Source organism: Typopeltis vanoorti, chromosome 6 (genome assembly GCF_054136105.1).
Source record: "Typopeltis vanoorti isolate ZY-2024b chromosome 6, IOZ_Tvanoo_1.0, whole genome shotgun sequence".
Lineage (NCBI taxonomy): Eukaryota > Metazoa > Arthropoda > Arachnida > Uropygi > Thelyphonidae > Typopeltis > Typopeltis vanoorti.
Genome location: NC_143554.1, coordinates 48532179 through 48558286, shown reverse-complemented (window position 1 = coordinate 48558286; position 26108 = coordinate 48532179). Strand labels below are relative to the sequence as shown.

The window sequence follows — 26108 nt, the reverse complement described above, 5'->3', positions numbered from 1 at the left end:
TTTTTTTAAATTACACTTTGAACATTCTTATAGAAATGATTTCAGACATAAGTTTTTAACATACAGTAAGTAGGCAAATGAAAAAAATTCGATACTAAAATGACAGTTGACTTGGATAAAGGAAATGGTGCGCCATCATATTGCTAGACTTTGCAAAGGCATTTAACAGGTACCACATAGAACTCCATTGCATATATTGGAGCTTATGAGATGGATATAAACTAATGACATGGATAGGAGAGTAGTGGCAAAGAGAAATCAGAGAGTGGTTTGGTTAAGTAGATGCCAGAACAGACACCAAAGTGTGATGTATTGAGGAGTAGAATTTAGAACAGGCACAAGAGTGTAGTATATGCTGAAACAGAATCCATGAGAATGCTAGTGACGAGTGAAGTGCTACATTAAGGATTCTATATTAGGTTCAGTGCAGTTTAATTTGTATATTAATGATATGGGAAATGATATGAAGGGGATGAAATATCCATTTGTCTGTGATAGTGCAAACTTAGTGCAAACAATGGTTAATAATGGTGATATAGAGATCTATGAGATCAGCAAACATTGCTATTAGTATTGTTATTGCATTGTTGATTTGAGAGAACTTGGAGATTTTTCTGTATAAGAAGCTGATATCCAAATCTGTTTTATTTTCTTTCCCATGTTTTTGATATGCTCCAGTGGGCATATTTCATGCTGCATATCGTAATTGTCCAACATAGCACCTGCTACAGGAACAAAGAATTTTGTATATCCCTGGTTTTTTTGTGAATGATGGGAAGAACCTGAGATGTTACTGTAAATGGTATGTGCTACTCGTTTCCTTAGTATTTCAGAAATCTTGTGTTACAGATTAGATATCCCACTGGCCTGGTTGGCCGAGTGGTTAGTGTATCCGCTCTCTAGACAAAAGGCTGCGGGTTCAAATCCCTCAGTGGACATGGATGTCTGTGATTTTCTGTGGAAATATTAGTGGGGATGGTTGGCAGTTGATGGCATTGGTGTGGTTGCAGTTAGTTGTAATTGGTAGATTGAGTGGTGCAGATGGAGCTGTAGAGTAGGTGGCCTCCCTCGATGAGTCTTTGGACAACCTGAAGGTGTCGTGTAATAATAATAATATAAGTGTACTACAGAGCCCCTCTGTAGTCATGATTTTTTTTTTTTTTTTTTGTGATGGATGTTGTGAGATATATGGAGATATCTTCCTGTAAGTGTAGCTTTTCTGTATACAATATAACTGAGTTTATTCTGTTCAGAGACTTTCAGAAGGATGTTTAAAAAAGGCAGGGATCTGTTGCTATATGATGGTGAACTTTAAAGGAGGATGGATGTTGTTTAGATATTTGGTAAAATCTTAAAAGTTCTTCTGTGAATCTTGAACCATATGATAAATAGGCCATCTACATACCATAGTCAAATTTTGGTTGCATATGGTAGCTAGCTGTCCATTGCCTGATTTTCAGACAACACCATGAACAACTTTTTTCAGCTAAAAGTAGAGATAGCGATGAGCTCATAGCCAGATATCTTCTTTCTGTTCAAAGCATTTGTCCTGGAACTGAAAAAAAGTGTTGTTGCACTAATATTTAAATAATGTGATTGTATCTTGGAAACAGTTTTTGCAGTAGTTCTATGATTTCTTTTTGTGACACATTGATGAATAGGTATATGATATGTAGCCTTGCTAATAGGCTATATAGTTATAATAATATATCTATAGTTTTTTTTTTTTGGATGAAATTCGTGGTAATCAGAAATTAGTCTTGTCACCTACTGTGCAAGAGGTTTGGACAGATAAGAGGTGGGTGAGTTTTTTGCATCTACGGTGGACCGTAGTTGTGTGTCTATGTTTGAAGCTCAATTTTGGACAAGGAATAAATTTTACAAGTATGGTCAGTGTTCATCAAAAATCTACCACATGCTGATCTCAGATGTGGCACACACACACACACACACACACACACACACACACACACATTTATAAACACCAAACAATATAACCCATCTTATTAACATCTTAATTACAACCAACAAAGTTAGAAGTTAAAGAGGATATTAGGTATGAGGGAGAAGATTCATTTGAGGCTGTCTGGTTTGAGAAAGAGGCAAATAGGAAAAAATACTTTGTTGGGTGCCTGTGGAACCTCTATAGACTAGAGGTTCCACAGGAAGACATAGATTCCATCTATCAGCAAATTAACATAATGAATGTAGGCTAAACAATCATTATGGGAGACTTTAACTATGGGTTTTTCTTGTAGAAAGGCTTATACGTTAGAAACAGATGACTATTAAATTATTTAAGGAATTTACAACGGGGTGCTTAAGGGTCAAAGCTGTATAACTGAGAGGAGACCTCCACATAGCCTTTAAAGGAATGCGAAGAACCGACCAGGGCTTCTGACCTAATGTCCGATCCTCACCTTCTCGTGGTGCACCCTGTTGGGTATCTACATGGATACTGAACGAATGAGAATGGGCTGACAATTTGGGATTTAGCCGACCAAATTGTATTCTTATTGGTTGAACCAAATTACAAAATGATGGTACAACATGACAAAATTTCATGCCAGCTGGGGCGTCACTCGGTTAAACAAAGCCCCTGTTGTTTTCTCCAGGAAACCAGGGCGAACAGCAAAAAGTCAGCTACTGGAACAAATCTGAAAACAAACCCTAACTCAACATCACCAGAGTTAAAGATCGGTACTATCAACATAAGAAGCCTGAATAGCAAAGAAATGGAGTTAGCTGAGGAATTAGATAAGTACCAGATCGACATAATAAGGGTGACTGAAACAAAAAAGACAAAAACTGGTGAGATCTTTCTGAGCAATAAATACAAAATGTTATATTCAGGAGTGACAATCAAGGAAAAGGAGTAGCCATTGTATTCAACACAAAATATGAGGCTAATCTTCTTGAATGGCAGTCATTCTCAAGGAGAGTAATGTGGGCAAATATGAGAATGGAGAACTGGACAATGGGACTTATTTGTGCCTATGGTCCCACAGAAGGTTCTACTAAAGTAGAAGTGGGGGAATTTTTTGAGGCTCTAGAGAAAGCTACTGACACAATGAAAAAGGAAAAGTTGGTCCTTGTTGGGGATCTAAATAGCAGAGTAGGAAGCGATTGTCAGACATACAAAAATGTTTTGGGAAAATTTGGAGAAAAGAGCAAAGCTAATAATAATGGCAAATATCTGTTGGATTTCTTCTCAGGACATGGACTGGTTATTCCTAACACCATGTTCCAACATAAAAATGTGCACAAATTCACATGGAGAGAAAGTCTCATTGAGTATGTTATTGTTGATAGTGATGTTTTCTCCCTGGTGCAGGACACCATAGTGTACAGAGGATTTGAAATTGGAAGTGATCACTATTTAGTCTTGAGTAGGATAAAATTGAATTTCATATTCAAAAGAATAACATGTAAGAAAGTTTTAAAGCGAATAAAAGTTGAGCAGCTCTCAGATGTGAACTGTAGACTAAAATACACAAAGAATATTGAAGAAAAAATGAAAGAGTTTTAGAACAGGAATCAAACCTTGGATATTCAGTGGCAAACTCTGAAGAAAACATTGATTGATTCTGTCAGAGAGGCATGTGGTGAGGTTGTCTTGTCTGCAAGAATAAAAAAATCAGAACTCCTTGGTGGACACTGGAATTTAACGAGGCAGTGAAGGAAAAGAAGAAAGCATATCAAAAGTTCCTGTTCAAATAAGTCAGCTTGTGCTCTTAGAGAATACAGAGACAAATGCAAGAATGCTAAACACTGTGTAAAACTAGCTAAACAAAAGTCATGGGAGGACTTTGGCAAGAATATAGAAAATAAATATCAAGAAGGTGGCAAAATATTCTGGAGGTTTTTGAAGAAGCTTAGGAATAGAAGAAAGAGTGCTGTAAAAAGATGTTAGAGATGATAAAGGTGACGTGAAAACGGGAGAAAAAGATATCCTTGAAGTATGGAGTAATTACTTTGAAAAACTGCTAAATGAAACAAGCAGTGATGACAGCACAGTGGTAAAAAAACACTGCCCAGGCATGCAGTCAGGAATACATATCCATACTTGAAGTAGAAAAAGCCATTAAAGGCTTGAAATGTGGAAAGGCAGCAGGAGTAGATGATATTCGACCAGAATTGCTCAAGTATGGTGGTATAAGAATCTTACAGTGGCTGCACTGCATAGTTCAGAAAGCCTGGACAGAGGGATGAATTCCCGATGATTGGAGTAGAGCTCTCATAGTACCCATATATAAAAAGAGAAATAAAACTGAATGTGAGAATTACAGAGGTATTTCCCTACTGAGTGTTCTTGACAAGATCTATGCAAGTTTAGATCTTGTCAGAAACGGTTGAGAAGAATTGTGGAAGAAAAGCTTGGTGAAGAACAAGCTGGATTCAGGCCAAATAGAGGCTGTCAGGATCAGATCTTCACTTTATGATAAATAGTCAAGAAAGCATGGGAATATAACAAAGATCTGTATTTAAGTTTTGTCGATCTGGAAAAGGCATACGACAAGGTGCCAAGAGAGAAGCTATTCAATACGCTGCAGTTATAGGTGTCAGTGGGACATTATATTAAGCAACACTTAGTCTTTATTTGAGTTGTAAGTCAGCAGTTAGAATTGAAGGAAGTACAGGAAGTTGGTTTAATTTTAAATCTGGTGTGAGACAAGGATGTACATTATCCCATCTGTTATTCATTATCTATATGGATCACATTATGAAGGAAAGTGGTATTAAACATGATATCAAAATTGGAGATGTTAATGTTAACTCTTTGCGGATGACGATGTTATACTTCTAAATAAATTCTCTACAAGTCTACAAGATTCTCTGACTAAATTGAATAGCTGTTATAATAGATATGGTATGAAGGTCAGCAATAAAAAGACAATGAAAATAGGTAGAATCATTGAAAATGTCAACTGTGTTGTGAATGGAGAACCTGTGGAACAAGTAAAACATTTCAGCTACTTAGGCATGATTTTTACTGAAGATGGTAAATTAAATATAGAAATAGACAACAGAATCAGCAAAGCTGGTATGGTGGGAAGTCAATTGAATAAATTCATATGGAATAAGAGAGAAATTAGTTGGAACACTAAATTAGCTGTATACAAGGCAGTGTTCAAACCAGTTTTAACTTATGGATCTGAGAGCTGGGTCAGAAGTAAAACACTTGACCCAAAACTAGAGACCGCAGACATGAGATTCCTGAGAAAGATTATAGGCATGAACAGATGTAATCAATGGCAATATCATATTAAAAACGAAGATATTAGGAAAGAACTTGACATTGTCAGCATCCAGGAATGCGTTAGCAGAGCTAATCTCAGGTGGTATGGTCACTTAAACAGAATGGGCAAAGAAAGATTAGCAAAACAAGTGTTCTCTGCCAGGTTGGCAGCAAAACGACCGAGAGGAAGACCAAGATATAGGTGGATTGATACTGTACAAAGTGCCTTAGACGATAGAAATATAAGATCTGATAATGTTGGAGTCTTGACAAGTAACAGACTGATTTGGAGGAAAATTGTAGATAGGAAGTTAGTAATGATGTAATTTTTTTCATGTAGTACTATCATATCCTGAACACCCCTTGAGGGTACATGGCAGGAATTTGGTGATGATGATGATGAGGAATTTACAAAGTATACTGGAATATTAATTAAAAGAAACTTTAATAAATACTTCTTATATTTTGGCAATGTCACATTGCCATCTTCATGAGAACATACAAATATGGCATGTGCACGCAGGCACTATACAAAGCAAATGAGACAGAAGATCAGAAACTATTGTTGTTCCTAAAGTCCTAATGGTTTCCCCCTAGCAGGCTATATTGTGTTGTCTTGGCCGTTGGGTTGATGTTCTCATGATGTAAGTCTCCCAAATTTTGGGCAGTCTCATGCACCCAAATTTGTTTAGGTTTGGAACGTTTTTTAGAGCTGAGGCTGATTCTATGAATAATCTTTCGTAGTTAAACTTGCTGCGGTGTATTACTTTGGCTTTCTTCCAACGTATTCTGTGGCGGGTATCTAGAGCATGGTCTGCAAGACCAGAGTCTAACCAGAGTTTAACTATGGGTACATTAATTGGAGGGAGGAGAGGGAGCACGGCAAGATGGAAGTGGGATTTATACAGTTGCTAAGGGATAATTACATGAAAAATATTATATACAAGGGGGTTTCTTGGTGTTGGATCTGATAATAGTATCAAAAGGTGTATCCTTAACTCTACCTCCAATTGAGGAGAGTGACCATGCAGTTCTTGTTCTAAGAAGTTGCCAAACATCTGTAGTTCTCTGTCAAGAAGGGGTTTATGTTCAGCTATAAGGCTGGTTATTTATTTATTTCATATCCAAACACAGGTGGTACAGTAGTAAGTAATTGGTACAACATTATTTACAACAAATTAGGATATGTTACAAATGAGAACATCTTAAATTTAATAGGTAAATTATACAGGGAGTAATAAATAAAATATGATGGAAAAAGAAACTATACATAAGTTATATACAATAAATATGGTCAGATGGCCCTCCAGAATCTTGTGCAATCAACTGCTCTTTCTGTGCAAGATATAAGGTCCTCTCTTGTACAAGGTGATTAAAGAAAGGGATCAAGAAAGAAGGTGTTACATGTACCCGATTGTCCCACACACACAATTGTCTGGTCCAGTGAGGCCGTCCCATTTGTTGAGGTTTTGTTTGCAGTGTCGTTCATAGTCTTTTGAGGCTTTTCAAGGTATTCCAGTTCAAGTGGGCACAATGTGGAAGATGTTCAGCTGTTGGAATACCATTATTATTTTCAGGGTATAGTGCAAGCCACCGTTGAAGTCTTGTCTCTGGAGGGTTTTCAGGTGGTTCAACACTTGCTAGGAAGCTATGTTGGGATCTTAGTCGTTGGAGCACTGTAGTCTGGCCAAATAGTGGGTGTCACTCATCATTTGTTTGTGGTGTTGGTTTCAGGCATCCTTTAATTAAGTGGCAGCTTTCATTCAATACTGGGTCAAGTTTATCAGCATAGCAGCATCTGGACCATACAAGGCAGGCATATTCAGCAGAAGATCTCAGTGTGCTAGAATCTGCTCTCCATTTGGAGAAAGTAAGCTTTCTTGGTATTATGTGTCTTGCATTAACTTTTGCCTTTGTTTTTTCTGTGTGTGTTTTATATGAAAGAGTGCAATGGAGTATCACACCGAGGTAGATTGGGTTTCAGGAATGTTCTATATTAGAGCCTTCCCAAGAAATCTGTAGCTTCTTTAAGATGGAAAAGGCCACTCTGGGTTTTCAAGGGGTTTGGTTTTAATTGATTACTGCTGTAATATGTAGTTAGACTATTTAAGGCAAGTGATAGAGTAGTTTCAATGCACTTGAAACTTTTTGGATCGAGCAGCTATGGCAAGGTCATCAGCATATTTAAAAGTTCTAGTTCCTGGAAAGATGGGAAGGTCATTAATGTAGATGTTGAAAAGTATGGTGATAACACACTTCCCTGGGAAGGCCGTTTTTTGGGGAATGCCAGCAGCTCTTTCCACCTCCCAGGTCCACAAAAAATCATCTGTTTTCCAAGAGTGATTGGATCAGGAGGACAAGGTGATAGTTTCTTTCCATATATTTTATTTCTGAGTGTGAGATGGTTTATGGTATCATATTTATGGTACCATTTTCTATATATTGAGTGAGGTTGAGAATTTGTGGTGTACAGGAATTGCCTGGTTAAGCAATAAGATGGGGTTCGATTAGGGGTTGTGGCCTATTCAAAATTAATCGTTAAGGCTGGTGATTATGAGAGACTCAGGAGTCATCTTGGAATGGTGCCATGACTTGAGAAGCTACAGGGAAAGAATTTCAGTAGTGCATGGCTAGTGGTCAATGGTTGCTTGAGAGAGTAGCAGTATCAAACTGCATACCAAGATCAGAAAGATAAACGAAATTGGAATTAAGTGGATGATTAGGGATATAAAGCAAGAGTTGGATGTAAATAAACAAAGTGATCAGCATACTCATGACCACTGCAAGGTGCAAGCAAGAAGGATGACTAGTATGGTAAGGAAGGCCAAATCAAACTATGAGCGAGAATTAGCCAAACAGGCCAAAGTAAACCCAAAAAATTTTTTTCGTGATGTAGCAAGTAAGAGAGAAAAACGACTGACAAAATGACTTTAAATAATGCTCATGGAAGGAAGATGACTGAACTAAAAGAAATTCCTGAGTTACTGAGTGATCATTTTGCAAAGGTATATCATCCCAGTGTTGATTTTACAGTTGCTGATGTTACAGAGATGCATATCAACATTGAGTTAGATGAATCGGAGGTGTTCAGCATATTAAAAAATATGAATATGAACACAGCAGTGGGACTGGATGGCATATCAACCCATGTACATGTGAATATGCAAGAGAATTGACATTGCCCCTGACAAAGTTGTTCAATCTGAGCCTCAGCTCTGCAAAGTTCTAACTGAATAGAGAGAGCATTAAATAGTACCATTGCATAAAAGTGGATCCAAGACAGAGGTAGCAAACTACAGACCAATTAATATATCAGGAGTGGTTGTTAAAGTATTTGAAAAGTTCGTGAAAGGTAAAATGCAACAGTGGGTAGATAGGGATGCGATACTATATAGTGGGCAGCTTGGCTTTGTAAAGTGTAGGTCCTGTCTTAGTAACTTGCATTTTATATTAAAGTTGCAGGAAAATTGGATAAAGGTAATGGCTACACCACAATACTGCTCAACTTTGCCAAGGCATTTGACAGAATACCACATGGAAAACTTAAAAAAAACCAGAGAGGGTGGGAATGGATTTGAGGCTAGTAGCATGGATAGGGGATGGCTGATGGACAGACACTATTTCGATTACCTTTCTCTGTTGGCTAAAAAGAAGATTGATGTTCTTCATGTCAGGTGATCAGGTGACACACCTGGTGATGGATAGTACAGTGGAATGACTGCTACCTTAAGGCTTCTGACCTAGCCTTCTTCCAAATTTAAAGCTGTAGGAGGAATAGGGTGTTTGAAGGGGAAAGAGTAGTTTTTAGAGGGGACATAGATATGGGCCAGAAATGGAAAGAATCTATAACCCTGATATAGCCCTAATACTCTAATACATTAAGGATCATAAAATAAGAAGAGTTAGCTGATAAGGTCTTATAGGAAAGATTAAAGTGAGTGGATCTTCCTCAAAGTAGGCCGGCATTTTCCTTGCATGCATTAGTGCTGTGCAAAAATGCTTTTAAATGATATCCAGTATTAAATTTATGAAAAACACACACACATACACACACTGAATTTTACTGTCTAAAATAAATAAGATATAAACAAAAATAATTACTAATGTTCACTAAATTAAAAGACGTTTATACGAAATGCTAAAAATAAACACAAAGTACTTGCAGTCAATTATCTGATCAGCAAAATGAATTGTAAATTTAGAACAATTACTCTAATAATTTATATTGAACTTATCCTTTTTTCTCTGATATCCATGTTAATGCTTCTGACTCACTCATTACCCTTATGTCAACTCACTCATCATTAGCAAAGAATTTAACATTTCCCTCAAATCATCACCAATATTTTAAATATACAAAGTATATAACAGCAATGCCCTTAATTCTACGCTACTCTACAGATTCTACTCTAGCCAGCCTGATTGGCTGAGTGGTTAGTATAGTCACTCTCCAGCCAAAAGGCTGTGGGTTCGAATCCTGCCGTGGGCATGGAGATCTGTGAAAATACTAGTGGTAGTAATGGTTGGCAGTAGATGGCGTTGGGTGTAGTTGCTGTATGTTGTATTTGGTGGAAACAGATGGCTGTAGAGTAGGTGCCCTCCCTTAATGAGTCATTGGACTTCCGACCAATATTTTTTTGCCGGCCTGGTTAGCCAAGTGGTTAGCATATCCGCTCTCTAGCCAAAAGGCTGCAGGTTCAAATCCCACTGTGGGCATGGGTGTTTGTGATCGTGTGTGAAAAATCACAACTCTCTTTGTATAACTGGTGGTGGTGGTGGGGGTGGGGAGTGGATGCTGTTGGTGTCGATGATGATTGTAGTTGCAGTTCATTGTAGTTGGTGAATTGAGTGGTGGGTACAGAATTATAGAGTAGTTTTACTCTCGATGAGTCTTTGGACTCCCTGGAGGTGCCATGTAATAATAATAATACAGTATTTCATGCCTGTAATGTCTGTCTGTCAGAAACCCTCTTATCCATGCTGTTAACTTTGTGTTCATTGAAGTTTGTTCTGTTTTCAAAATAGATATCTGTTCAGAATCCTGTCCAAAATACTTTATCAGAGTCCAGCAATGTCATGGTATAGCCTTTTCTTTAATTCAATAATATTACATTTCTTTATGTATCTAATTCATTGAGAGTATGCACATCATCAATATACCTCAAATGAAATTTTTAAAACAGTTATTGGACCAACTTATTTCTCACAAAAAATAATTCCACTCATTTAATGCATATGAAAAAGATGGTATTCTGTTGTAATAATAAAATAAGGGCGAGAGAGAAAAAAAACAACAACTGAGAAGTGAACACAAAACTGACAAAGGGACACCAAACTTCTTCATATAGTATGAGTTTCAAAATCAGTTGAAAAAACTTCAATGAACATTTTTATCTTGCTTGTACTTTATACTATTAAATTAAGAAAAATCTGCTTTTATATATGAACTATGCAAATTGAAGTAGCTATTATTATCCTGATACAATTATGAAAATATGATTTTCATAATTATGAAAATTATGTACTTATAATTTTAATTAATTTCTTCTGCATTGAAAAAAGAAAACTATTTTTATATTAAAACATTTCATAAGCTAAATTCAAAATCATGCCAGATATTTTTAATCAATAAAGTATGAATAGATTCTATTTTAAAAATATTTTATTTACAGGAAAAATTAATGGATTTGAGCTATACAGAAGAGACATATCACCTTCAGATGCCATATATGTCATCTAGTGTTGGATATATGGTTACTGACACTCAGTTTCCTTTGAATCTGATGTTAGGTTCATCCAGCATCATTTTATCTCCTGTCTTGTATTCTAATTTAGTGGACACAGTTGTGAACAGCACAAATCAAATTAGGTATAAAAATGAAATGTATTTTCTTATTTATTTTCAACTTATATATAGTTAATATCAATAAGGAAAAATAAGTTATTTTGATTTTTACTATAATAACATATTTCTGGTGATATTTAACAGTATATTTAGTATTATTATTATTCAGATCTTTCCATGTCGTCCTAGGACTAATCATGAGAAGCATGCCCACACATTAACCAATATAATTGGCTAATACAATAGTGAGAGTACTAAAGAAAGTGTTGCTGGATGGAAGTAGAGTGTGTTATGTGTGCAAGAGATCAGAAGCTGGAGACGAAGGAAAAAAATCAGGAGAGTGGTATCGAAGAGATGGAAATGCTTGGCATAGGGAGAGTGGATGTTGAAAGTCGCAGTGAATATGTGTATGAAGATGGAGTATATTGCGATATGAGTGGGGGGAAGTTGAGACTGAACAGATATATGTGGCAAGTGGTGATAAAGGTGATTGGGCAGTTGTGGTGGAGAAATCACAACCAACAAGTAGCTTTGATAGGACTGGTTATCGACCTTAAAATGAATTATTGTGTTTGTGTACAAATGACAGAGGTATCAGAAATAAGGTAGATGAAATGGTTTCACTGATTGAGTTTATTTGCCTCAAAATCATTGGAATAAATGAATGGCCGAATGAAGATGATATCATAACAGGAATAAAAATGGAAGAATACAGTATTTTTCCCGAGGACAGAAATGACAAGAAGGGAGGAAGAGTGCTGCTGATGATAGCAGGGGGTAGACATGAAAGAGAGAAAAATAGTGGCAGTGGATATGAGATGTTGTGATGTAACGTGGAGGGAAGTTGACAGGAAGACATATTTAGTTAAATGTTGCAATAGGCCCAGAAATGTGGAGGTTGGTGATGAAGAAATGTATAAACTTGGATTAGTGAACAAAGGAAGGGTAATTATTATGGGTGATTTTAATTATGGCAATATAGATTGGAATGAAGAGATAGCATTTGGGAATAAGGAAAATGAATTTCTCGAGTTCTTGAGAGATCTATCTCAGGTAGCACATAAAAGAGGGCATGTGAGGATCAAGAGCTCTAGATCTGATCATTTAATCAGAATATGTAATTGTGAGAGGGGTTTCACATTTTCCTTCAGTGGTGAAACTGATCATGAATGATCTATTTATTCTCTATGCCACAAGGAAACATCTAGTCTTCCCATCCTTGCTAACTATGCTCTTTTTCAGTTTTCATGGATGACCCTAGAAGTATCTTATAATATCTCTTTATTATCTTAAATGTTTCTGTAATTTGCACACCCTTCACTCTGTCCTCATAGTGAGCATCCATAAACCTTTTACTTACCTGCCTACACCATAACTACCATCTGCTCATTGATCACAAAACCTATGCAATCAAATAACAGCCCACAATCAAATATGATCATATGAAGTTCCGATTAAGAAGAATAGTAATTTCCTTATTCCTACTCATCAGTGTGTTTTTTAACATTCAAATTAAATATGCTGTTTTGTCTACTTTTGTAATATGTTCCATAAATATTAATTTTCTGTCAGCTGTCATTCCTGGAACCCAGCCTTATCATTTTCTTCATCATCATCATTACAACCTGGTATAATTTTTTTTCAGTTCATTTTCATGACCTCATACAGTGCAGTATTTAACACCTAAGCATTATCTTTTGCAATTAATATAATATGTATTTTTGTATACTCCTGCAGAATCTCTATATCAGTTTCATTTACTTCTAACTTCCCCAGTTTACCATTGTCAGTTATCAAACCGGATATTACCTTTTGAGTCATTCCCAATATCATTAAGATACAAATTTAAACATGATTAAACATTTAAACATGCCACTGATCACCTGTATTCTCTTAGATTCTTCTCCAACATATATCACTTCATGATGTTTGTCTGTCATCCATTCTCCTGCACAAGTCATAATTTTCATGCTGTATTATTCATTTTAGAGCCTCCATAGCACAGCTGATATAGACAAAGCCCTTTGGGCAGAAAGACCCAGGTTTGATTCCTATCCATGGCATGAGGAACCTTTATCTTGTCTCTTTTAAGTAAAGATGAGATAGCCTGTCTCATGTGGAGGTAGAGGGTTTTTTTCACCCAGAAACTCAGTTTTTTCATCCCTCAGAACAAGCAAATGTGAACACACATACACGGATCTACAGTCATGAATACTTACAAAATGTGGAAGAGATAGGGTACTCACCACATTGTCCTGACACCTGTAATCAACTGAGTCACACCGTAGTATTCAACCTCCTGGATGGGGATGACACGTGATGATGATTATCCATTTCTGTTGTTTCAATTTATATTACAGCCTGCTGGTATTATGTAAATTGTTGTTTAGTGGCAGCTGCTTTAACAGACTCCAGCCATTTCTCTTAAGTCTGACTGAACTGATATTAGGTTCTTTCTAAGTGAAATCATCAAGGATTTGAAGTCGCATAATTTTTGATTTTGACGAAAGCAAGTTATTTTGTCACTCTTGGCAGAAGAAAATATGTTTGCTTGTTTTTTTCCCTTCCATCTTATTTATTATGGCAGTCAAATGTATTTGGCAGGTCCACAGAATTTTCACCATTTTGGAAGGTTTTAAAATTAATTGCAGTTTATTTCTACTTTTTTACTGTCACTTTATGCTTAAGTTTTTTTATGATTTCTGATTTTTTATATTACATTTTCAGATGTGACTAGATGGTGGCAACATGTTTTAGGTGTTCCAAGTGTTCTCATTTCACATTTGATACCTTTTGATACTCTACCCTGTAGGCTCAACAAGTCTGATTTTTTGTGTTTTATGTGTGCATGTATGCCTTGATCAAGGCCTTTCTTCTAAGAAAATAAAGTTATATTAAGGTTTGTAACAATGCAAAAATTTCTGCTTTTCAGACACCTATTAAGTGATACTCTTAATAGGTGTCTAAAAAAACAAAATAGGTCCCATTCTGGTCTTTTGAAGACCAGAAGTGCAGAAGCTTTTCAAAAATTAAGAAAACTGCAGTTTTTTTTTTTTTTTGTTGTTGTTGTTGTATCTTTTAGTATATATTAGGATATCTACTTATCAAAACATAATTTTTAGGACCCGTCCTAAGTAATGTGAAGAGTTTTTACATGTCCATTCATCAACTCATTGGACATCAATGTTCCACACCAGTCCTCACCAGGTAATCCTGTCATATGCTTTTCTGGAGGCTTCAACTCTCTTAAGATCAGTCACCCCATACACACCATCCATCCATCTCATTGAAGGTCTACTTCTTCCTCTTTTTTTTCCAGGAACTTTATCTTCTATTACCTTCTATTACAAAAACAGCTATTCTTTTCCTATAAAACTTCTTTAGGTTCCAAGTCTCGCACCCTCACTGTTGGAAAAACAGCTGCATCCCCAACTTTGTTCTTGTGGAGATAGATCTTTCCTTCTAAATTTTAGACAAGTCTCTGACTGTTGTTTTAGCCATTTCTAGTCTTTTTTCTGATGTCTTCTGAACAGCAGTTTTTCACATTAATAATGGTGCCCAGGTATTCGAACTTGCTGACTTCCTCAATTCTTTCTCCATTAAGGTACTCATGTTTCTCAGGAGCAAGGCAAACATTATGGTTCTTAAAGAAAATATAGACAAGGAGAACCATAATGTTTGTCTTGCTAGGATTGAGTTGAAGTCCTCTGTTCTTACTTATTTCATTAACTTAGTTAAGGATTCATTTTATTTCTTCCTCATCATTACAAAGCAGTACTGTATCATCAACGTACCTCAGATTACTGATTGGTCAATCTGTCACCTACTCTAATTCCTGTGTTAAGCTCATTCAATACTTCACACATGATGTCCTCAACATAGATATTAAACAGGTCAGGAAAGTGCAGACATCCTTGCTAACCCAAAACTAATTAGGTAATCCAACACTTGTTCTTATTCTGGCCTCTTGCTCACAGTACAAGTTAGCTATCAATCTGATAATGTTTTGATGAAAACCCATTAATTTCATGACCTCCCACAATTTCATATGTTGAACACATTCAAAAGCTGAGTAGTCTATGAAACACACTACCATAGGAAGTCTAAATTCTTTATACTTCTCAATGATCTGTCTAAAGCAAAGAATCTGAGCTCTAGTATCTTTTCCTTTCCTAAAACCTGCTTGTTCCTCAGGCATCTCTACCTGAACTTTGGCCTCAATTCTATTTAGAATGATCTTTAATATAATCTTGCTTGCATAACAGATTAAACTAATGGTTTTTACATGTCACAAGTATTAATGTCAAAGTAGAATGAAACAATTTTTAAAAAATGTTACTGTTATACCAGTAACTTAGTTAAGGCAATGTAATTTCATATCAGTATGGTTTACAACAGATGCACTGCCATATGCTGTTCTATATTAGTTATACCAGCACTGTTGCTAGAACTGAAGTCAGTTTGCAGAGACAGTGTGGTTTTCAATAGTCCTTTGTATGCTTTCCTTTGTGACCAAACATTTAATAGTTTCCCCAGGTACGATTACATGGGCTCTTGTAATGCGAAATGGCAAAAAAAAAAAAAAAAAAAAGTGCCACTCTGTGAGGAACCTAGAATCATCTTTGTCATTAGTCAGGTTTAACTTTCTCTTGTCCTTTTTTTTAGCACTCTTTCATTTATTTTTTAGTCCTCAGTTAGTTGTTGTCACATAGCACTATTAATAATCCTAAAAAAATTGTTTTGATAGGTGGAGGTGTTAAATACTGAAAGATGCAACAACAACAACAAGAAAAAAAGGTTGCTGTTCATTTATCTTGGCTGAAGGGATGATATTATTATTGTTATTTATACAGAAATTAAAGACAGAAACTCAAACTTATGTGGAAGTAAATTTAATAGATGTAAACTTTTTGCCTAAGTATCAAAGCCATGTTCAGCACATTAACAGTGGAACACAAAATGAAATAATTAATTTTAGAAGCATCATTACAGCATAAATAAGACAGCAGATGGTCATTAAATACAAAAAATATTAAATAATAAATTAATTAATATAATAAGATAACAATCAGGAATTTTTATTTTTAGAGGGACCTGTGGCATAGTATAATTATTAAAAACAACACGTAAGTCCCACAGTAATAACTTTAATTAATAAATAAGGTAGATATTTCGTACTAAAAATAATAGTACATCTTCAGTGTTACAAACAGATAGGAATAGAATACAAGTAACGAATATTCGGTGGATCACCTATTAAAATACAATGTTGTCGCGAGCTAGGAAATGAAAGAAATTAATAAATAATTAATATTTAAGATAATTAGTTTTTTAATGATTACATAAAATAAAAGTCTCCCAGATCTTCGAGAGAGAGAGAGAGGCAATCATATCGATTTAAATTTGGCCGGTGTAAAAAAAGCTTCACAACTTTCTTTAAAGAGGCGTTCATATTTGAACCTGCATCTATGAAGTAGAATAGCTTTATCCCACTGAATATTATGGGTAGTAGTAATACTGTGTTGTGCTAGACCAGACTTCTGAGGTTTGTTGTAATCAATATAATATTGATGTTCTTTAATTCTTTTTTTCCCCAGAAAAACTAATTATCTTAAATATTAATTATTTATTAATTTCTTTCATTTCCTAGCTCGTGACAACATTGTATTTTAATAGGTGATCCACCGAATATTCGTTACTTGTATTCTATTCCTATCTGTTTGTAACACTGAAGATGTACTATTATTTTTAGTACGAAATATCTGCCTTATTTATTAATTAAAGTTATTACTGTGGACTTACGTGTTGTTTTTAATAATAATCAGGAATTTACATAAATTTGCTGCAATAATATTTCCCATAGTCTAAATATGTCACACTATAGAATATTGTTCTCACATTTAGGATGGTGCATCGCTACATTCTCTCTAACCAAAGCCAATCAGGCCTGTTTAAGTTCAGTTAGTACAGAAAGGCCTCACAATTCTCTTTGTATAACTGCCCTATAAGGAATCTACTTTTATGTAAGACTTTAGATTTCTTCCAAAGAATCCTATGTTTAGTCAAGATGGCATGTTTTGTTAGGCCAGACTGCTCAGATTCATGATACTGGATGTACTGATTTACGTTCCTCATCACAGATGGTCACATATCTCTAGACTGCCCAAAGTAAGATAAACCACCAGACCAAGTGATCTGGTAGACACTTGGAAAGCTGAATAGAGAAAGCTTGTCTTTAGGTGACAGGATGAATGCCATATTATTAAGAAGTCTCAGGACTTCAGCAGTACATTCAGAAATTCCTAAACATCAAAGTGGAATCCAAGAGATATCTTCAAGAAATCTAGAGACTGGTACCCTAAAGCAGTTAAGAGATTTCTTGAAAGAGGACTCATTATAACCATTTTTCATAAAGGCAGATTTGATATAATTCAATTCTTGCTGAAGAAGGTACTTCAGTGAAACATATATTATGAGTATGATGTAATAGGGTTTTAATAGTTTCAACATTTTGAGTGGGATGATGATTAGAAGTAGCTTAGATATTTTTTGAAAAATAGAAAATTGTAAACTACCATATAGCTGATGAAGTCACCTTGAAAATATGAAAATATCTGGAGACAAAAATATCTTAGACAGGAACATAACATCTTTTTGAATTGGTTCAAGTGAGTTTGAATGAATGGGAGGAATGAGAAACGGGGGGGGGTCATCTGTTGAGCAGCCTATCCTCACCATCAAGAGAATTTTTGATATACCACCTTAAATGTTTGAACAGTATTCTATAGTGTGACATATTTAGACCTTATGTAATGTTAGGGGTTGTATCATCATGAGAACTGAGAAGTCAACAGAAGGAGGGGACACTGAATTCTTTGGAGGCTGAAGAGGCTATGTTTGTCAGGAAAGCCTGGGTATGAAACAGCTTAAGAAGAGAAATCTGACCTTGACTGGAGTATTGGCAAGGCAAAATGTGAAACCAAATCTTTCTTTTCAAGAAATAAAACTCTACTTTGTTTCGGTAGCATGAAAATTCACTAGGTCGACCTAATCCCCACATTGAGAACAGCAAGATCAGAGTTTAAAACATTGGTTATGCAAAATCTTGAAGCGTGGATCATTTGAGCACTTCATAGTTTGTTGGATAAAGAAGACAAATGGAATGTGCTATCATCAGCAATGTTGTTGTTATTATTATTATGTAACACCTCTAAGACCTCATTGTAGGAGGACACTCTACTTCACTACACACTCACTGTCTATCAGTGCCATCTGTCACCCACCCCACACCAATAATATTTTTTGTCTCTACATTGCATGTTATCATGCCTGTTCTGATTTGCTTGTATGCAGGATGAAAAACCTGAGTTTCCAGGAGAAAAACCCTGCCAGCTCTGAAGGAGATCAACTAACTCACCTTCAACTGCAAAGCTCATATAAAAACTTTTTTCATCATGATGAGAATCAAATTCAGGTATTTTCTAAGATGTCCACTTATTCCTCCAATTGCACTACAGTACCATGGTTAGTATACAGTGCTTATGGATAGAATCAAATTATGGATAGAATTTGAGATTAGTGGAAGAAGGTTATTAATGTGCAAGATAAATTTCATGGATGAAATCACAAACTCTCTGGTGCATTGTTTTCACCCATATTTTCATCCTTAGCATTGGTGGGGAAATCAAACAAGAGAGGAAACTGATAACTAATTACAACAGGTGGAAGGTAGACTATAACATAATAGTATGGTAAACAGCCTTTGTCAAATCCAGTCAAATACCTTTGCAGTGTCACAGAAGTGCTCTACTAAGAGTTTCTAATTTTGGAGAAATTGTGATAATGTGCAAAACTGAATGAGGTGTAATTTTATTTAGGTCAAAAAAGAGGGAATTCAAGGCATTATGTTATTATCTCTCAAAGGATAGCACATTTGATAAATGCAGAATTTCCATTCTTGTTGCAGAAGGAATTATGCAGAATGTAATCCGAAAAGTTTAGGTACACAGTAGTTGTGGCAATTGGGTTTGTTAAAAATAATAAGGCATATTTAATATGTCTGTAAATGGTGGTACACATTGTTTATATTTGAGTTATTATGACCATGCTTTTTTTTTTTTTCCTGCTTGGAGTGAGAGCAGAATCCACATTGGCAATCACTAATTAATTGGTGATCTTCCAGTTAGTGAAAAAGTTGGCTGAATAGCCCCCATTATTTCTATTGCTTTAGGGAATAAAATCAGTGAAGGTCCTTCAGCCAATTTCTTCACTTACTGGAGGGGCCCAACAGTTAATTAGCATGATAATCTCTCCTCAGACAGGCTTGGTTTAATGCAATATCAGGTAGATACTAGACAACAGTGGTAATTTGTAAAGATTCGTCTCTACATTTAATTCTGGGTTTGCAAACTTTGAGCAGTGCAGTTGGAGTGATACCTGACTTTCATTCTTAAACTATTAAGGATTCTTCTAATATCTTTCATCATATGACAGATTAGTGGAGGCAAGCAGAGCGTGTTCTTCTAGTAAACGAAGGTGAGTTGTACAAAATTTAGAAAAGTGTTATTCCAAGAGTTCAGATTTCTCTTTTGTAATGTTACAATGGTACCACCCAAGTGTGTATGTACATGTAAATGGGGGAGTGGAAGTGTGGAAGGACATAAATTGTACACAGTAACCTTTTTGAGGAATCAGAAAACTTTTTAATATGTTCGCTGCCACGCTCCTCAGGCATCGTTTGTTCCCTCATGCCAAGCACTTTCACGTCTTCAAGGTTACTACAAGTAATCTCGTAGCTGGCTTATCAGGCAGGATTTTGTTTCATATGCCAACTATGAGTAATCTCGTATCACCCCCATCTTCAAGGTCACTATGAGTAATCTCGTAGCCGGCTTATCAGACAGAATTTTGTTTCTTAGGCCAACTACGAGTAATCTCTTATCACTTCCACCTAAATATTACATGCGCTGAAGACGGTGTTTATTGTGTCTAGTCTAGTTTTAGTTTCTAGTCTCTAAGAACCTTCAGTTTCGCCATGACCAGTAAAAGAAAACTTACTGATATAAAAGTAGAAGCTTATGCTAATATGAGCGATGATGAATTTCATGAAATATTTGGTTCCGATTCTGAAGATGATCCTACAGACAACTCTAGCGGTGACTCAGATGATGAAGAAATTTTTGAAGATAAAGTTAGCATCCAGCCATATACATCGACATCTGTTTATTGGGAAAATTCAGAACAAGAGCCCCCACAATTTGACTTTGTTGAAACTTCTGGTTTGAAAATTGACACCGGAAATTTTAGTATCAAAAGGTTAGTTGAACTTTTCTGAGGATTTTCTCACAATTTTAGTAGAACAAACCAATTTATATGCTTTACAAAATATTGAGCAAAGCCAAGTGCAGATCAAAAAAAGTCAAAGAATTTCAAACTGGAAAGCAACAGACATACCTGAAATGAAATTATTTCTTGGACTTTTACTTCATATGAGTCCTTGTAATTTACCATCTATTGAGCATTATTGGAGTACAAATCAACTTTACAATTTGTCATTTTGGCGCTCTAAAATGAGCCGAAATCGATTTCAAATTTTATTGCGTCATTTGCATTTTGCAGATAATTCCCAAGCAGCAATGATAAATTGCACAAATTAACACGTTCGCTGCGACGCTACTTCGGCATAGTCTGTTCCCGTATGCCAAGCAATTTCACTTCTTCAAGGTCAGTACGGTAATCTCGTTGCTGGCAGTAAGCGTCATACGAGTATATTCATAGTTGGCTTGTGCAAAGCATATACTATCTATGAGAATACACAGTTTTGATGCTAGCTCCACAAGCCAAGTATTTTCGCTTCTTCAAGGTCAGTACAGTAATCTTGTTGCCAGCGGTAAGCGTCATACGAGTATACGTGTAGCTGGTTTACCAACTACGAGTATACTCATAGTTGGCAACAAACGTGTTAAGACCAGTCCTAGATCATTTTAATAGTGTAATGCGAAATAGCTACACACCAGACAAAAACTTATGTATTGATGAGTCAGTGGTGTTTTGGCACAGTAGATTGGCGTTTCGTCAATACATAAAAAACAAATATCATAAATATGGCATGAAATTCTATGAACTATGCAAATCGAATGGATTGGTGATAAAAGTAAAAATTTATACAGGAAAATCTGAATCCTCTTTAGCGAAAATGGGTCACGCATATGATATTGTATTCCACTTGATGGAAGAATATTTAGACAGAGGTTATGTATTGCATATGGACAATTTTTATAATTCTGTAGCTCTGACGGAATCGCTTACTGACAGAAAAACATACATGTGTGGAACGCTGAGAAATAATAGGAAAAACAGTCCACCAGATGTTATTCAGAAGAAACTAAAGAAAGGGGAATTTGTCTGGCAAAGAAGAGGTCCCGTTGTAGTCAGCAAATAGAAGGATAAGAGGGAAGTTCTTTCCATTACAAATATGCACAAATTTGAAATGGTTGAAGCGCAAAATCGGAATGGTAAATTTCAATTAAAACCAAATATCGTTAGGGATTATAATTTGGGTATGTCAGGCACCGATCTTTTCTGATCAAAATCTTTCTTACTATTCCACCTTATGAAAGACAATTAGATGGCCAAAGAAATTGGCAATATGCATTTCTGAGGTATACATTCAAAATGTGCATAAATTTTATAACATGATAACTGTAAATGCAATGACTGCGTTAAAATTTAGAGATCAATTTATTTCAGTTTTTGTTGAAATGGATGAGCTTACAGCATCAGAGAATATCAGGAGGAATCGGGATTTTCATTATTTGGAAATTTTACTACCAACAGAAAAAAGAATCGCCCGACAAAGCCATGCCATGTGAGTACACGAAATAAATGACGACGCGAAACACGTTATTATTGTCCTGTTTGCCAGGAAAAACCACTATTGTGCGTAGAAAATTGTTTTAAAATGTACCATTCTTAATTTGAATAAATTGTTTTTTTATTTTATTGAATGTTTTTTATTTTTATTGATTTTAATAGTTTTAAATTGATTTACAAATTACGTGTTATACTATGGATTAACTCGCGCTTGGCATAGGAGGTTGGTGATCGACATATGAGTATATTCGTAGTTGGCTTCTGAGGCACATATATAATATACTATATATTAGTTGAAATTATTTCCCTTCTACCATCGTGGAGAGCACATCCCCCCAGATGTGCTCTCTGCTTTATTCAGAATCCAAGGGTCCAAATTAAGGTAATTATACTAAGGGTTAACTCGTGTTTGGAATACGAGGTCAGTAAATCGACATATAAGTATATTCGTAGTTGGCTTGTGAAGCTCATATATTCGCTGCCAACTACGAGTATACTCGTAGTTGGCAGCGAATGTGTTAACTACCATTTCAGACAAGACAACTTTTCTGCAATTTCACCTTTTCAAAGTTGAATTTGGATTTCTTAATGCTTTTTAAAATTGTGATTGCTGACTGCAGTGTGGGCTGAGTCTAAAGCTGATGTTTTTGACTAGAGATCTAACCATCAGAATATCAGATAATCCACTCTGACCTTTCAACAGTAAGGTCAGCATTTTGAATCTTAACCAATTGTCCTTTTATGCTACAGATATCAACTGTTCTGGTAACTCATATCATAATATACTGTAGCATCATACACATTTCCTTTTGAAAGAATGTTCTTCATCTAGCTATTTTCAGTCTCTTTTGTCCTTTGGTGCTAAATTGGGATGATAGCCCTCCATGATTTTTGCTCCTTCTTTCCTTGGGATGATGACAATTTTCCTTAAATACATGCCCTCATCTAATAACTGAAATTATTCTTACTGGAATGAAGGTCATCCCTCCCCTCCCTCCCTCCCTCCCTCCACTTACAACCCAAGATTGTTAGTGGAGGGAAGGGGTGGGGAAAGGGATTCAAGACAACCAAAAAAGGCATATCACTAACATGTCCACTGCCCACAGACCCTACTGTGCAGCTTGCAACAGCTGCAAAAAGACCTTCATCAAATCCCTCAGGTGCAGACAACTTCCCTCCAAATCAAATAGCAGTGGAACCTTCTGGTTACTTGTTAAGGCAAGTTGGGTGCACCTTCTGCAATCATGTTTCTAATTCTTTCGCATTGATATTTCGTATTTCACATTGAATGAGGAAGTGAATGGCATGAGTATGGAAAATGAGAGAGCAAGAGGAACAGGGAAAAATGAGGAGGCTCAGGGTTGACTGAGATACACAGCATGAGAAAGGTGGATTCTCCAAGAGGATGTGAGAGCATGTGTAGACAGGAAAGGAATGGGATGGCCGGCCTGAGATCAAGAGGAAAAAGTTGGAATTGAAGAAGATTCTAAAATGAATAAGCAGAAAGGGAAATGGCCCCAGTCGAGCATGGAGAGACCACATCGAATGAGTGGTGTCAGTGGGACCAGCTGTTGTGTTTGTATACAAATGCTAGAAGTGTAAGAAACAAGGCAGATGAAATGGTTGCACTTATTGAGTCTGTTCACCCAAACATTGTTGGAATAAGTGAAACATGGTTAGATGTGGACAACATCCTGACAGGAATAGAGATGGAAGGATATGATGTGTGTTTCGTGAGGGGTAAAAAGTGAGGGGGAGTGCTATTGGAGAAAGAATTATGTCCATACAAAGTAGAGATGCAGGAGGGAAATAGTGCCAGTGGTTTTGAGGTGGTATGGTGTGAGATAGAGGTGAATGGAATGAAATACTTGGTTGGATATTGTTATAGACCAGGTAATGTGGATTGTAGTGACTATGAAATGTATAATCAAATTAGCCAAGCAAATAAGAAAAGAGTGATCATTATGGGCGATTTTAATTATGGCAATATAGACTGGAATGATGAGATAGCAACTGGAAGTAAAGAAAATGAGTTTCTTGAGTTTTTGAGGGATAACTACCTCAGACAGTATGTAACAGAGGGTACATGAGGATTGAGGATCTTGGATTTGGTCATGTCATTAGAGGATGTAATTATAAATGAGGAGGTGTCAAATCACCCACCAATTGGTGAGAGTGACCATGAGGTTCCTTCATTCATTTCGTATGGTGATTCAACGGCCGTGAGCCCCTTTTGAGGGATTGAAGGTGGTGCCATACCTCCCCGGCCATGAGCCTGGGTGGTATGGCACCACCGCAATCCCTCCTATTTTTTTATCTGGACTTAGGACCGGCATAGCTGACAATTCAGTCCTGTGGCTGGAGATTGTCTTTAAGTATTCTTGATTGTATCTGTGTGTGTGTTCGTGGGGCCAGTTTGCCTGCTTGCTGGATGAATCCTTAAGCTCCTCACGTCACTGACGAGAATTGAACCTAGGAGACTCCTTCCCCAGGCATATGGTTGCAAAGTGCATAGCCACTAGGCTAACCTCACAGACACCATGAGGTGATTATCTGGGTGTTGCCAGCAGTGTGAAGACCTGTGTAAGAAAAGGATATATGTGGAACTACAAGGGGGGGGGGGTGATTATGAAGAGCTCAGGAGACAGCTTGCAGGTGTAGCATGGAATAAGGAGTTATCTGGAAAAGAGATGAATGCAGCTTAAGGGATTTCCAAAAACTATCTAGTAGATGCAATGTCTAAATGTATTCCAAGGGTGAGAAGATTAAATAAGGTAAGTGTGAAATGGATCAATAAATAGATTAAGCATGCGATACAGAGAAAGGGCATTATGCAGGCAGCATAGGAGAAGTGGAAATAATCAATTCCATGAGGACTACAAAGACCAGGCAAGGCAGGTGGCTTGGTTGGTGAGGGTAGCTAAAGAGAGGTATGAACAGCAGTTAGCTAATATAGCCAAAAAGAATCCTAAGGAGTTCTTTCAATATGCAGCCAGCAAAAGAAAGAATGATTATGAAAGGATGATAGTGATTGGAGAAAATGGTATAAAGACAGCTGTTGCAGAAGGTGTGGTGGAGATACTTAATGAGCAGTTCATAAAGGTGTTTCAATCTTGTGAATGTGACTTCATGGAGAGATCGAGAGCAGTTGATGATGGCGAGGGGAGTCCACATTCCCTCAGCCGATCCTTATAACTAACATAGTATAGTTGTTTCAGTCAGCCTAAAGCCCGAAGTCTGGTTTAGATATGTTGGTGATATCTGAGTAAGCAACACAAACATATCCAGTTCACCATTGAAATCAAAAACAACAACTCTCTTCTTTTTTCTAGACACATTTGTCACGTCTCTCCTTTCACGGTCTACTGCAAACACAAAAATTCATACCACCATCTAACACAAAAACTAGGAGTCATCAGTATGCTCAAACACATAGCCCTAACAATTTGCTCCAATGAACAAGCTCTGAACCAAAAATTTGAAATCATTAACCAAACATTTATAAAAAATAGCTACAATAAAAAAAAAAAAGTTCACAAGATCCTCCATAAAAATGCCACAAAAAACAAAAAGCATTCTGTCTACTTTTTCTAAAATGCCTCTAATTTAGATTACAATGCCATAGCCATACCCTAAATTAGAGGCATTTTAGAAAAAGTAGACAGAATGCTATACGGACTGAAATACAACATTAAGATTACCTTCAAACCAACGACAAAATTAAGATATTTACTTGCCTCCTCCAAAGATCCTTTTCTATACCTGGCCCACCCAGGAATTTGCAAAATTCAATGTACCTGTAACATACTTTACATAGGAGAAATGGGACGCACCATCCTAATCAGACAAGATGAACACAAATGACACATTAAATACCTCCATTATGATTAAACAGGCATATCAGATCACACACTCCAAACATGCCACAGAATTGACTAGAAAGGCACCAAGTCCCTACACCACACTAAAACTTGGTTTGAAAGAAAATTCAAAGAAGCTTGTGAAATGCTGTAACATTATCCAAACCTGAACAAAAATGATGGACTAATCATTCCAAGAATGTGGAGGACCTATCTGCAATCTTTATTCCAACAAGAATAAGCCCAAACAGAAGTAAATCTCAATATGAGAGGAATTCAGAAATATTTAATG

At 36.3% G+C, this 26108-nt stretch overlaps 1 protein-coding gene across 1 annotated transcript in view; it reads left to right on the top strand.

Moving 5' to 3' along the window:
- Window positions 1–26108, top strand: part of LOC150105439 (polycystin-1-like protein 1) — a 724085-nt gene that overhangs the window by 279401 nt on the left and 418576 nt on the right. The window contains exon 22 of the mRNA XM_090394152.1: window positions 10912–11108. Within this exon, the coding sequence (XP_090250278.1) occupies window positions 10912–11108 (197 nt within the window). The remainder of the gene's footprint in view (window positions 1–10911; window positions 11109–26108) is intronic.